Source organism: Anomaloglossus baeobatrachus, chromosome 1, assembly GCF_048569485.1.
Source record: "Anomaloglossus baeobatrachus isolate aAnoBae1 chromosome 1, aAnoBae1.hap1, whole genome shotgun sequence".
Lineage (NCBI taxonomy): Eukaryota > Metazoa > Chordata > Amphibia > Anura > Aromobatidae > Anomaloglossus > Anomaloglossus baeobatrachus.
Window position 1 is genome coordinate 78,154,455 of NC_134353.1, and position 16,128 is coordinate 78,170,582.

Genomic DNA, 16,128 nt, shown 5'->3' on the forward strand with positions numbered 1-16,128 from the left:
GTTAGAGTCAGTTCAAAGGCGGGCAACTAGATTATTGCAAGGAATGGAGGCCTCCCATATGATGAGAGGTTGAAAAGTTAGATATGTTTAGCTTAGAAAAAAGCCGTTTCAGAGGAGATCTCATTTATATGTATAAATACATGTGTGGTCAATACAGCGTACAATGATCTCCGGCGTCATTTTATTGAACACAATGCTGTGAAGACTATGAGAAGCTTGGCGCATGGCAAGATTTAAATTTTTTTTCTACACCTATGCACGCTCGGATGCTTCCAGTCTTCACCGCAGTGTGTTCAATAAAATGGCACTGGTGATTGCGGTACGCGCATGCGCGGACTCCAGCACCATTTTAATGAAGACCAGAGTGCTGTGGCAATGTGTACGGGCTGCCAACAACAGCAATGGTAGCACGGCACAATATTCAAATAAAGAAAAGGGGGCAAGCCAGAAGACGTTGGAGGAGGAATAAATGCGAGGACCTGACCCACAAAGGTCCACCCATGTTGCACCCGTCAATCAAAGTGCAGGGCATTTCTGTGATGTAAACAGATAGCATCATGTCGGACTCTATATATTAGGGATGGTAACTTTTTGCTATATTTTTCTCCTCTTTTAACTCCATTGGTGCAGTTTGTGATGCATTTTTGTGCATTAAGTGACTGACACTTAGGGGCACTTTGCACACTACGATGCCGAGCGCGATAGTCCCCGCCCCCGTCGCAGCTGCGATATCATGGTGATAGCTGCCGTAGCGAACATTATCGCTACAGCAGCTTCACATGCAGTCACCTGCCCTGCGTCGTCACTCTGGCCGGCGACCCGCCTCCTTATTAAGGGGGCGGGTCGTGCAGCGTCATAGCGACGTCACACAGCAGGCGGCCAATAGAAGCGGAGGGGCGGAGACGAGCGGGACGTAAACATCCCGCCCACCTCCGTCCTTCCGCATAGCCGGCGTGAGCCACAGGACGCAGGTAGGAGATGTTCCTTGCTCCTTCGGCTTCAAACACAGCGATGTGTGCTGCCGCAGGAACGAGGAACAACATCGTAACATCGGTCATTCCGAAATTATGGAAATGACCGAGGCTACACCGATGATACGATTTGGACGTTTTTGCGCTCCTTAATTGTATCAAAAAGGCTTTACACACTACGATATCGACTGCGACACCGGATGTGCGTCACTTTCGATTTGACCCCACCGACATCGCACCTGCGATGTCGTAGTGTGCAAAGTGCCCCTATCACTCTCTAGATAAGTGCAATCTACGAAAAAATAAGACAATGTTCTTCAGGATAATAATAATAATAATAATAATATAATAATAATCTTGTTCTTTAGTACATTTTATAAGTGTATTTTATAGAAGATTAGCAAAAAACAATGTGGTGCATTGCACTTTGGGATTTTCATTGACTTTGCTGACATCAGGATTTGCTTGTAGTTTTGAGACAAATCTGCACTGAAAAACACATCAAAAATTTGAAAAAAAGCACTGTTCGCGCACAGGTTTAAAGTGTCTAGGTAGGGCATCATGAATGCCAAATATGGCCCTGCTCCAGGTTTTAGCACAGCTATATTTGGCATTCATTTGACTATTGACAAACTGCCACATTACCTTTAAGATGAGGCTCTACAGCTAGGCATTGTGTGTTTTCGGATTATATTATTTATCTGCGGACACTGCCTTGTTTAAATACTTATTGTGCATTCTATTATTAGTGCCCTGATACTTCATTGGGGATAAGTACAGAATTATTACGTCTATTCCTCTATTTCATCTATTCTTTTTCCCTTGTCAATCATGTTTTTAACCTTTGTTTTTGTTAGCCTTATAGGTTTTGTATCAATAAAAGCCATATCTATATATATAAATAGCTGGGTGTGCACATTTTTTACTATGCAGCTTTTTACCTGTCATATTACAAATAATTTTTTTGCAATTTTTGTTAGCACCCCACCCTTTATTTATATTACAATGTGGTGCCCACTACTTTCTTAATAAAGTGTTGCAAGGAGCAGCATGTGGGGAGATATTATACAGAGGGGCAGCTTATGTGGGGAGAGAATATATAGAGGGGCAGCATATATGAGAGATATTATACACAGGGGCAGTTTTTGGGGGATATCATACAGAGGGGCAGTGTGTGTGTGGAGATATTATAAAGAGGGCCAGTATGTGGGGGATATTATACACAGCAGCAGTGTGTGTGTGGAGATATACAGAGAGGCAGTGTGTGTGGGGGATATTATACATAGGGGCAGTGTGGGAAAGATATTATGGAAAGGGGCATTGTAGAGGGTATATTATGGAGAGGGGTGGTGTAGAGGTTGAATTATGGAGTGGGGTGGTGTAGGGGGTGTATTATTAATTTTCTGAGGGAAATACTTCATTTTCTGTAACAATTTCACGGGTGCTAACACTGTTGGCCATGACTGTACACATTTTATATATATATATATATATATATATACAGCCAGCAGCCTCTATAATAAATATATAATTACATTATATAATAATATTTTCAGCCAGCAGTTGGTATTTGATGGGAGCCACTAATGTGTGATTGGTGAGGGTAAAAGTGTTAGTAATCTGACGAATCCAGCGCCCATAGGCTTCCATTATAAAAAAAAAGCCGTACGGCGCTGGATCCGGCGCGGTCCGTTTTGTCACTGGAGACAAAAAACATTCCCATTCAACGTTCCATCCGGCTGCCGGACAAGCAAATTTTGCCGGATCCGGCGAAAGCTGGATGGAACACAAGGCCATCTGGCACAATCCGGCGCTAATAGAAGTCTATGGGGGAAAAAACGCATCCGGCGGCAACAGACGCCGGATGCGTTTTTTCATGTTTTCGCCGGATTGTGCCTGATAGCAAAAAACTGATGTGTGAAAGCAGCCGAAGGTTTGAGGAGAGGAGTCTCACGGGGGCCCAAACATTTTGTCAGTATGGGGCCCTGAAATTATACATGTTTGGTATCTGCGAATTCGTACTGACCTGGAGAATCATAATGCCAGGTCATTTTTACCATATAGTGAACTTGGTAAATAACCCCCCGCCCAAAAAAAAAAACATTGTGCAATTGCACTTTTTTTTTCAATTTCACCACACTTGGAATTTTTTTTTCCCGTTTTACAGTACAATATGTCACAGAATGAATGGTGACATTCAAAAGTACAACTCGACCTAATATTGCTATATTGATGGAAAAATGAAAAAAAGTTATGGTTCTTGGAAGAAGGGGAGGAAAAAACAAAAAAGGAAGCTCACCCGGGGGCTATTCTAGTTAGACAGTTTTAGTAAATCTCCCATAATGATTTTGATGACCATTTATTTCATGTATCATCAAGGGCAAATACATATGTGCGCCCCTTCTAACCAGAGACTATTTTATATAGCCCCAAATTTGGATTCACATGCGGTATAAATGTATCGAAAACAGCATGTAAGACATGAAGACTTTCTGACAGATTCGTCCTTGGCGTAGAATGATTCCTTGTAAGACTCCACTCTCCTGGCCTCAATCCATCTCTCAGTACAGCTCAGAGTGATGCAGAAGTCCGGCCTCATTAATATAAGAAGTGATAAATGAATATATGCTGGATGGATTTGCTCTTGGTAGTGAAGTCAGCGCTGGATCAAGAATCTTTCTCTCCATGTTATGAAATCTTTTCCATATTGTCACAATAGCTTTGATGATAACATTCAGATGAGCAGCTCTGAGAGGAGATGTGTCAACTGCGTTTAATGTCTGCGGCTAATCAGGGAACATTCCCCGCTCTGTGTTCACAGAAGTGCGGTCTCAAGTAGCAGCTCCAAAACATAAGGTATTTTCAAGGACATACTGCAGGAAAACATCATATAGATTGTCAGCTCTGTTATCCGGCGTGATGTGTCAGCGCGCTCCTTTCTGACAATTTTTATGTCATGGACCTACTTCTTGGGCATGATAAAAACTGATGTGCTGGAGATAGAAGTACCAATCATGCCATGTTCCCATGTGCACTGTACGTACAGGAGCCCGACTAGTCTGACTGTGTTAGTAATATCCAGGAACTATATGGCGGTATTATTCAGTAACTGTATGGTGGTACGGTATTATTCAATCTCTGTGCAGTAGTATTATTCAGGCATTGTATAGTGGTATTATTCAATCTCTGTGCAGTAGTATTATTCAGGCATTGTATAGTGGTATTATTCAATCTCTGTGCAGTAGTATTATTCAGGCATTGTATAGTGGTATTATTCAATCTCTGTGCAGTAGTATTATTCAGGCATTGTATAGTGGTATTATTCACTCTCTGTGCAGTAGTATTATTCAGGCATTGTATAGTGGTATTATTCAATCTCTGTGCAGTAGTATTATTCAGGCATTGTATAGTGGTATTATTCACTCTCTGTGCAGTAGTATTATTCAGGCATTGTATAGTGGTATTATTCACTATCTGTGCAGTAGTATTATTCAGGCATTGTATAGTGGTATTATTCACTCTCTGTGCAGTAGTATTATTCAGGCATTGTATAGTGGTATTATTCAATCTCTGTGCAGTAGTATTATTCAGGCATTGTATAGTGGTATTATTCACTATCTGTGCAGTAGTATTATTCAGGCATTGTATAGTAGTATTATTCACTATCTGTGCAGTAGTATTATTCAGGCATTGTATAGTGGTATTATTCACTATCTGTGCAGTAGTATTATTCAGGCATTGTATAGTGGTATTATTCACTCTCTGTGCAGTAGTATTATTCAGGCATTGTATAGTGGTATTATTCACTATCTGTGCAGTAGTATTATTCAGGCATTGTATAGTAGTATTATTCACTATCTGTGCAGTAGTATTATTCAGGCATTGTATAGTGGTATTATTCACTCTCTGTGTAGAAGTATTATTCAGGCATTGTATAGTGGTATTATTCACTCTCTGTGCAGTAATATTATTCAGGCATTGTATAGTAGTATTATTCACTATCTGTGCAGTAGTATTATTCAGGCATTGTATAGTGGTATTATTCACTCTCTGTGTAGAAGTATTATTCAGGCATTGTATAGTGGTATTATTCACTCTCTGTGTAGAAGTATTATTCAGGCATTGTATAGTGGTATTATTCACTCTCTGTGCAGTAATATTATTCAGGCATTGTATAGTAGTATTATTCACTCTCTGTGCAGTAATATTATTCAGGCATTGTATAGTAGTATTATTCACTATCTGTGCAGTAGTATTATTCAGGCATTGTATAGTGGTATTATTCACTCTCTGTGTAGAAGTATTATTCAGGCATTGTATAGTGGTATTATTCACTATCTGTGCAGTAGTATTATTCAGGCATTGTATAGTGGTATTATTCACTCTCTGTGTAGAAGTATTATTCAGGCATTGTATAGTGGTATTATTCAATCTCTGTTTAGTAGTATTATTCAGGCATTGTATAGTGGTATTATTCACTATCTGTGCAGTAGTATTATTCAGGCATTGTATAGTAGTATTATTCACTATCTGTGCAGTAGTATTATTCAGGCATTGTATAGTGGTATTATTCACTATCTGTGCAGTAGTATTATTCAGGCATTGTATAGTAGTATTATTCACTATCTGTGCAGTAGTATTATTCAGGCATTGTATAGTGGTATTATTCACTCTCTGTGTAGAAGTATTATTCAGGCATTGTATAGTGGTATTATTCACTCTCTGTGTAGAAGTATTATTCAGGCATTGTATAGTGGTATTATTCACTCTCTGTGTAGAAGTATTATTCAGGCATTGTATAGTGGTATTATTCAATCTCTGTTTAGTAGTATTATTCAGGCATTGTATAGTGGTATTATTCACTCTCTGTGCAGTAGTATTATTCAGGCATTGTATAGTGGTATCATTCACTATCTGTGCAGTAGTATTATTCAGTCATTGTATAGTGGTATTATTCACTCTCTGTGTAGAAGTATTATTCAGGCATTGTATAGTGGTATTATTCACTCTCTGTGTAGAAGTATTATTCAGGCATTGTATAGTGGTATTATTCAATCTCTGTTTAGTAGTATTATTCAGGCATTGTATAGTGGTATTATTCACTCTCTGTGCAGTAGTATTATTCAGGCATTGTATAGTGGTGTTATACACGCTGTGCAGTAGAATTATTCAGGCATTGTATAGTGGTATTATTCACTATCTGTGTAGAAGTATTATTCAGGCATTGTATAGTGGTATTATTCACTATCTGTGCAGTAGTATTATTCAGGCATTGTATAGTAGTATTATTCACTATCTGTGCAGTAGTATTATTCAGGCATTGTATAGTGGTATTATTCACTATCTGTGCAGTAGTATTATTCAGGCATTGTATAGTGGTATTATTCACTCTCTGTGCAGTAGTATTATTCAGGCATTGTATAGTGGTATTATTCACTATCTGTGCAGTAGTATTATTCAGGCATTGTATAGTAGTATTATTCACTATCTGTGCAGTAGTATTATTCAGGCATTGTATAGTGGTATTATTCACTCTCTGTGTAGAAGTATTATTCAGGCATTGTATAGTGGTATTATTCACTCTCTGTGCAGTAATATTATTCAGGCATTGTATAGTAGTATTATTCACTATCTGTGCAGTAGTATTATTCAGGCATTGTATAGTGGTATTATTCACTCTCTGTGTAGAAGTATTATTCAGGCATTGTATAGTGGTATTATTCACTCTCTGTGTAGAAGTATTATTCAGGCATTGTATAGTGGTATTATTCACTCTCTGTGCAGTAATATTATTCAGGCATTGTATAGTAGTATTATTCACTCTCTGTGCAGTAATATTATTCAGGCATTGTATAGTAGTATTATTCACTATCTGTGCAGTAGTATTATTCAGGCATTGTATAGTGGTATTATTCACTCTCTGTGTAGAAGTATTATTCAGGCATTGTATAGTGGTATTATTCACTCTCTGTGTAGAAGTATTATTCAGGCATTGTATAGTGGTATTATTCAATCTCTGTTTAGTAGTATTATTCAGGCATTGTATAGTGGTATTGTTCACTATCTGTGCAGTAGTATTATTCAGGCATTGTATAGTAGTATTATTCACTATCTGTGCAGTAGTATTATTCAGGCATTGTATAGTGGTATTATTCACTATCTGTGCAGTAGTATTATTCAGGCATTGTATAGTAGTATTATTCACTATCTGTGCAGTAGTATTATTCAGGCATTGTATAGTGGTATTATTCACTCTCTGTGTAGAAGTATTATTCAGGCATTGTATAGTGGTATTATTCACTCTCTGTGTAGAAGTATTATTCAGGCATTGTATAGTGGTATTATTCACTCTCTGTGTAGAAGTATTATTCAGGCATTGTATAGTGGTATTATTCAATCTCTGTTTAGTAGTATTATTCAGGCATTGTATAGTGGTATTATTCACTCTCTGTGCAGTAGTATTATTCAGGCATTGTATAGTGGTATCATTCACTATCTGTGCAGTAGTATTATTCAGGCATTGTATAGTGGTATTATTCACTCTCTGTGTAGAAGTATTATTCAGGCATTGTATAGTGGTATTATTCACTCTCTGTGTAGAAGTATTATTCAGGCATTGTATAGTGGTATTATTCAATCTCTGTTTAGTAGTATTATTCAGGCATTGTATAGTGGTATTATTCACTCTCTGTGCAGTAGTATTATTCAGGCATTGTATAGTGGTGTTATACACGCTGTGCAGTAGAATTATTCAGGCATTGTATAGTGGTATTATTCACTATCTGTGCAGTAGTATTATTCAGGCATTGTATAGTGGTATTATTCACTATCTGTGTAGTAGTATTATTCAGGCATTGTATAGTGGTATTATTCACTATCTGTGTAGTAGTATTATTCAGGCATTGTATAGTGGTATTATTCACTATCTGTGCAGTAGTATTATTCAGGCATTGTATAGTGGTATTATTCACTATCTGTGCAGTAGTATTATTCAGGCATTGTATAGTGGTATTATTCACTCTCTGTGCAGTAGTATTATTCAGGCATTGTATAGTGGTGTTATACACGCTGTGCAGTAGAATTATTCAGGCATTGTATAGTGGTATTATTCACTCTCTGTGCAGTAGTATTATTCAGGCATTGTATAGTGGTGTTATACACGCTGTGCAGTAGAATTATTCAGGCATTGTATAGTGGTGTTATTCACTCTCTATAGAGTAGTATTATTCAGACATTGTATAGAGTGGTATCATTCACTCTCTGTGCAGTAGTATTATTCAGGCATTGTATAGTGGTATTATTCACTATCTGTGCAGTAGTATTATTCAGGCATTGTATAGTGGTATTATTCACTCTCTGTGTAGAAGTATTATTCAGGCATTGTATAGTGGTATTATTCACTCTCTGTGCAGTAATATTATTCAGGCATTGTATAGTAGTATTATTCACTATCTGTGCAGTAGTATTATTCAGGCATTGTATAGTGGTATTATTCACTCTCTGTGTAGAAGTATTATTCAGGCATTGTATAGTGGTATTATTCACTCTCTGTGTAGAAGTATTATTCAGGCATTGTATAGTGGTATTATTCACTCTCTGTGCAGTAATATTATTCAGGCATTGTATAGTAGTATTATTCACTCTCTGTGCAGTAATATTATTCAGGCATTGTATAGTAGTATTATTCACTATCTGTGCAGTAGTATTATTCAGGCATTGTATAGTGGTATTATTCACTCTCTGTGTAGAAGTATTATTCAGGCATTGTATAGTGGTATTATTCACTCTCTGTGTAGAAGTATTATTCAGGCATTGTATAGTGGTATTATTCAATCTCTGTTTAGTAGTATTATTCAGGCATTGTATAGTGGTATTGTTCACTATCTGTGCAGTAGTATTATTCAGGCATTGTATAGTAGTATTATTCACTATCTGTGCAGTAGTATTATTCAGGCATTGTATAGTGGTATTATTCACTATCTGTGCAGTAGTATTATTCAGGCATTGTATAGTAGTATTATTCACTATCTGTGCAGTAGTATTATTCAGGCATTGTATAGTGGTATTATTCACTCTCTGTGTAGAAGTATTATTCAGGCATTGTATAGTGGTATTATTCACTCTCTGTGTAGAAGTATTATTCAGGCATTGTATAGTGGTATTATTCACTCTCTGTGTAGAAGTATTATTCAGGCATTGTATAGTGGTATTATTCAATCTCTGTTTAGTAGTATTATTCAGGCATTGTATAGTGGTATTATTCACTCTCTGTGCAGTAGTATTATTCAGGCATTGTATAGTGGTATCATTCACTATCTGTGCAGTAGTATTATTCAGGCATTGTATAGTGGTATTATTCACTCTCTGTGTAGAAGTATTATTCAGGCATTGTATAGTGGTATTATTCACTCTCTGTGTAGAAGTATTATTCAGGCATTGTATAGTGGTATTATTCAATCTCTGTTTAGTAGTATTATTCAGGCATTGTATAGTGGTATTATTCACTCTCTGTGCAGTAGTATTATTCAGGCATTGTATAGTGGTGTTATACACGCTGTGCAGTAGAATTATTCAGGCATTGTATAGTGGTATTATTCACTATCTGTGCAGTAGTATTATTCAGGCATTGTATAGTGGTATTATTCACTATCTGTGTAGTAGTATTATTCAGGCATTGTATAGTGGTATTATTCACTATCTGTGTAGTAGTATTATTCAGGCATTGTATAGTGGTATTATTCACTATCTGTGCAGTAGTATTATTCAGGCATTGTATAGTGGTATTATTCACTATCTGTGCAGTAGTATTATTCAGGCATTGTATAGTGGTATTATTCACTCTCTGTGCAGTAGTATTATTCAGGCATTGTATAGTGGTGTTATACACGCTGTGCAGTAGAATTATTCAGGCATTGTATAGTGGTATTATTCACTCTCTGTGCAGTAGTATTATTCAGGCATTGTATAGTGGTGTTATACACGCTGTGCAGTAGAATTATTCAGGCATTGTATAGTGGTGTTATTCACTCTCTATAGAGTAGTATTATTCAGACATTGTATAGAGTGGTATCATTCACTCTCTGTGCAGTAGTATTATTCAGGCATTGTATAGTGGTATTATTCACTATCTGTGCAGTAGTATTATTCAGGCATTGTATAGTGGTATTATTCACTCTCTGTGCAGTAGTATTATTCAGGCATTGTATAGTGGTGTTATACACGCTGTGCAGTAGAATTATTCAGGCATTGTATAGTGGTATTATTCACTATCTGTGCAGTAGTATTATTCAGGCATTGTATAGTGGTATTATTCACTCTCTGTGCAGTAGTATTATTCAGTCTGGTTGTACCTGAGTGAATGGCCAATAAACCCTCTGACTGTTTGGAGGAGGATGGCCCTGGCATATATATCTCCGCTGTTTCACCTGTTTGTTTTTCCTGGGGTTCCTGAGCCTCTTGCGCACAGAAGCAGGGTTAGTCATCCCACTCCTTACAGTAACATCAGACCTTGGTGCACCCCCGGGAGAGGTAGTCGGAGGGGGGCGGTTGTTACGCCTGAGTGTATGGTGAAGCAGTCTAATGGTGAATCCTCAGTTGTTGATCCTTCTGTGAGGCCAGTGTATGTGTGCACAGAAATAAACATCCAGGTCTGGACCTGCGTGTGAATGATCTCGTGTGGGTGTCTGCTAGTAACATCATGTGGAAGCATGCGTCTGGGCTTGGGCCTCTAGGAGTCTGGGTCCGTATCGTGTTCTGGACATTATCAGCCCTACAGTCGTCTGGCTGTACCTGCCTCCGGGACTAACACCAATAACATTGTGCACAGTTCAGTGCTTAGGAGATATACAGTCAGGGCCAGAAATATTTGGACAGTGACACAAGTTTTGTTATTTTAGCTGTTTACAAAAACATGTTCAGAAATACAATTATATATATAATATGGGCTGAAAGTGCACACTCCCAGCTGCAATATGAGAGTTTTCACATCCAAATCGGAGAAAGGGTTTAGGAATCATAGCTCTGTAATGCATAGCCTCCTCTTTTTCAAGGGACCAAAAGTAATTGGACAAGGGACTCTAAGGGCTGCAATTAACTCTGAAGGCGTCTCCCTTGTTAACCTGTAATCAATGAAGTAGTTAAAAGGTCTGGGGTTGATTACAGATGTGTGGTTTTGCATTTGGAAGCTGTTGCTGTGACCAGACAACATGCGGTCTAAGGAACTCTCAATTGAGGTGAAGCAGAACATCCTGAGGCTGAAAAAAAAGAAAGAATCCATCAGAGAGATAGCAGACATGCTTGGAGTAGCAAAATCAACAGTCGGGTACATTCTGAGAAAAAAGGAATTGACTGGTGAGCTTGGGAACTCAAAAAGGCCTGGGCGTCCACGGATGACAACAGTGGTGGATGATCGCCGCATACTTTCTTTGGTGAAGAAGAACCCGTTCACAACATCAACTGAAGTCCAGAACACTCTCAGTGAAGTAGGTGTATCTGTCTCTAAGTCAACAGTAAAGAAAAGACTCCATGAAAGTAAATACAAAGGGTTCACATCTAGATGCAAACCATTCATCAATTCCAAAAATAGACAGGCCAGAGTTAAATTTGCTGAAAAACACCTCATGAAGCCAGCTCAGTTCTGGAAAAGTATTCTATGGACAGATGAGACCAAGATCAACCTGTACCAGAATGATGGGAAGAAAAAAGTTTGGAGAAGAAAGGGAACGGCACATGATCCAAGGCACACCACATCCTCTGTAAAACATGGTGGAGGCAACGTGATGGCATGGGCATGCATGGCTTTCAATGGCACTGGGTCACTTGTGTTTATTGATGACATAACAGCAGACAAGAGTAGCCGGATGAATTCTGAAGTGTACCGGGATATACTTTCAGCCCAGATTCAGCCAAATGCTGCAAAGTTGATCGGACGGCGCTTCATAGTACAGATGGACAATGACCCCAAGCATACAGCCAAAGCTACCCAGGAGTTCATGAGTGCAAAAAAGTGGAACATTCTGCAATGGCCAAGTCAATCACCAGATCTTAACCCAATTGAGCATGCATTTCACTTGCTCAAATCCAGACTTAAGACGGAAAGACCCACAAACAAGCAAGACCTGAAGGCTGCGGCTGTAAGGGCCTGGCAAAGCATTAAGAAGGAGAAAACCCAGCGTTTGGTGATGTCCATGGGTTCCAGACTTAAGGCAGTGATTGCCTCCAAAGGATTCGCAACAAAATATTGAAAATAAAAATATTTTGTTTGGGTTTGGTTTATTTGTCCAATTACTTTTGACCTCCTAAAATGTGGAGTGTTTGTAAAGAAATGTGTACAATTCCTACAATTTCTATCAGATATTTTTGTTCAAACCTTCAAATTAAAAGTTACAATCTGCACTTGAATTCTGTTGTAGAGGTTTCATTTCAAATCCAATGTGGTGGCATGCAGAGCCCAACTCGCGAAAATTGTGTCACTGTCCAAATATTTCTGGACCTAACTGTATGGTGTCTCCGGAGCCTGCATGCATCACTGGTAGACCTAAGGGTCTGTTCAGATGGGAAGTGAACAGTAGTTTGGACGGATTCCATTTGGAGAGTCTGGGGCCTGTTGTTAAAAAGCTGGTGACTGTCATGGTCATCTATCTGTTGTAGAAACCAGTCACAGGTGCTGGGCCAGAGTCTCTTTGTTTTGAGACTCTGCACATTAATGTTTTTGTTTTCCTTTGGCGAGGAGAGGGTTAGTTATCTCATCACCTCCTCAGGTGTTTCCGGTTTGGTATCACTCCCAGTCCCTATATATACCCTCTGCTCCCAGCAGTGGGAACCGGTTACTCTCATTCAGTTGGAAGCTTGGTCTGGAGGTGTAAGGAGCTGGAGTTGCCCTCTCTGCTACTTGCTGTGTTGGCTGCAGTATTGGTGCTGACTGCAGCAGTCTTTGGTGTGAAAGTTTCCTGGTTGTCTGTTTACCTCCTCGCTTTTATGTTGTTTTCCTCATGCACATTTAGTTGCTCCTTTGTGTGTGATTGCCATGTGTACAAGTTTTTGTTTTTTCCTTGTCCGTGTAGTAGTTGTGGGGTTGTGTCTACTACGGTCTCAGCTATCCCCTTGGATGGAGGTGGGGGGTGGGAGTTACATCAGGGCTTGGACAGGAATTAGGGACACGCTGGTGACTCAGACCTCACTACCTCAAGCGTACCTCTGAGCTGAGGAACAGCGCAGGGGCCGCAGTCATAGGGGTCAGCCTAGCTGTCCCGGTCCAGTCATCCCCAGCCCCGTGACATATAGTCAGGCATTGTATGATGGTATTCATTCTCTGTGTGGTAGTATTATTTATTATTCGGTCATTGTATTATTCACTCTCTGTGTTGTGATACTCACATTATGGTTGAATTATTTAGCCACTGCATGTTGGAATTATTTAGTTACGGTACATTGGTAATATATAGTCACTGTATAATGTTATTACTCATTCACTTGTCTTAGATCCCCTCCAGCAGACTGAAGCTCCTGTACACATTTCTGCTGTTAAATCTGGTTGCCTTTGTTTGACCTACATAATTCTTTCTCTATTTATTTCTTTCTCTGCTTAAAAAAATAAGCAGAACCTTACAAGTATTATTTTATTTCAGATTTCTCATACAGTTGCATGCGTGTGACCACACATTAAACACAATATGGAAGCAATGAAAATAACAAATAAAATATTACCTTTTTAAGTAACACCACCATGTCTTTACACCATGTGGAGGAGTAATGCACTCTTTCTATCTTGAACATGTTAAGAATATCATCTATTGGAGTAGTAGAATGGATTTCGTAAGGCCTCTAGAAAAAAAAAATGGCAATGTAGTGGTAATAATCTACTAGTCAGTATAATTGAATATAAAATGTGTGGACATATATTTCCAGATACATACTGTACACTATATTTTATTAATTACAAGTAGGAATAAAGAAGTAGTAACTGCTAAGAAGCAATAGAATGTGCGCGTGTGTGTATATATATATATATATATATATATATATATAAAAATAACAGTATATACAATGACAAGCAAAAGTGTAACAATGTTTTGAACCTTTGACTTTCAGTCTCCATATCTCTCCATCCACTACAGCTTTTCGCGTGACATGACCTTGATTTTAGGCCCCCTTCACATGTACGTGCCTCCGGTACGTGTTTGGCAGTTCTCACGTACCGGAAACACGTACACACGTAAACCTAGGTATTCCTATGGTTTTGGACACACGTAAGTATTTGCGCACGGAACGTGTGTGCGTTCTGTACTTACGTGTGTCCGTGTGTTTTTCACGCCGACATGTCCACTTTCTCTCCGGCATCACAGGTGTCACACGGAACGCAAACATGTCACACGTAACACACACGGACCACACGGATGTGTTATCACAGATAACACACGGAGAACACACGTAGCCCATAAACATGGGCCACGGAGGGAAAAACGCACCTCTCACACGTCCGTGAAAAACGTGCGTAGTTTTTCACGGACGTGTGAAAGAGGCCTTATAGATAGTCATCTTGGCTATCTCATACATGAATTTGACTTGCAGCTGTTTAGCGTATGATTAGTTATGCAGATTCTTGTCATGTCACTACATTTTTACTGTTTTGCTCCTAAAAATCTAAATTTTAATTTGTATTTTACTAGTATTTTGTAAATCCACCTTTAGGTTTCAGCACTGCTTGAATCCTTGTGGACATTCTCTCGATTAGATTCAAGAATATCTCAACCGAAATCTGATCCCCGTTCTCTTCTACACGTTCCCAATGTTGGTGCATACTGGTCAACTCACTTGGGTACATAACAGCTTTTTCTTCAGCTCTACCCACAAGTGTTGCATTGGGTTGAAGACAAGGAACTGTGGAGGACAATTCAGCACCTCTACTTCATTGGCATTGAACCATTTCTTCACCAATCTTGGCATATGCTTCGGGTTGTTCTTCAAGAGAGAACACTATGTGTCCTATTCATACCCATAGTACTTGAGTCTACGAAGTAACTAGTCTTATTGGATACTCACATATAGATCAGTATTGAAACCACCATCAACCCAGGTCTTTGGCTGTGAGTAGACCCTCTATCACCGGGCTTCCTCCACTGAACTTGACAGTTCCTTGAATTTCTCGATCCATTGACCCTTCTTCCCTTGTTTCTTCCAGACCCATTTGCCCCCATCAGAGCCTAGTCTATTGACTTAAGTCTCATCGCTCCAAATCACCAGTTTCTAATCTTCTAATGTCCACTTTTCGCACTGCTTTGCAAACTCGAGCCGACATTTATGATGATATTGAAGTCGAGGCTTCTTCACCTTTTTTCAGGCCGCCATTCCAGACTTGTGTAATGTGTGTCGTACCATGCTTGCATGGATGTCTGTGATTTCACTACTGGCCCTGCGCACATGGTGCATTTTTTTATGCGTTTTTTGAAAAGACTGCACCACACTCTGCATGCTTCTCCTGAATTCAGCAAAGTCTTTGAGATTTCTGAAGTGCTGTGTGCACGTTGCTTTTTTTTCCTTGCAGATTTGGTGCAGATTTTGGTGCAGAAGAAATCTGCAGCATGTCAACTGTTGGGGCGTCTGTTACTGCAGTTTTTAGCCCTTTCAGGCATTGACTTCACTAAAAAAAACTAATGGAAAAAATTGCACCAAAAACACATGCATTTTGTGGTGCTTTTTTTCTGCCAGAAGGTGCAGATTTCATGCAGAAAATTTCTGCATCAAATCTGCAGCGTGTGCACATGCCCGTACAAAGCATACGAGCAGCTTCTACTGCCGTGTTTGTTGCACCAGAAATAATAGACCTTGTGATGAGCGACTTGTTGATTCCAATATTGTACCTGGACATCCACCTCTTAGCTTTTGAAAGTATCTATATGTAGGGCATCGTCAATTCAATATGAATCGACACCTTGCATACAGAAATGCTATGATTAGAACGTGTAAAACTCACAAGGCTGCGGACGTGAAGCAATACCTCATGGAGACCTTCCTACAAGTCATTGGGTATGGTGGCTGTGTGGAGTGGCCTCCACGCTCACCTGACCTGACCCCATTGGACTTCTTTCTGTGAGGTCACATCAAACAGCAGGTGTATGCGACCCCTCCACCAACATTGCAGGACATAGGACGACGTATC

At 39.2% G+C, this 16,128-nt stretch overlaps 1 protein-coding gene across 1 annotated transcript in view; it reads right to left on the bottom strand.

Moving 5' to 3' along the window:
* Positions 1–16,128, bottom strand: part of STK32B (serine/threonine kinase 32B) — a 404,500-nt gene that overhangs the window by 102,432 nt on the left and 285,940 nt on the right. Inside the window, exon 8 of the mRNA XM_075346883.1 lies at positions 13,677–13,793. Coding sequence (XP_075202998.1) covers positions 13,677–13,793 — 117 coding nt within the window. The remainder of the gene's footprint in view (positions 1–13,676; positions 13,794–16,128) is intronic.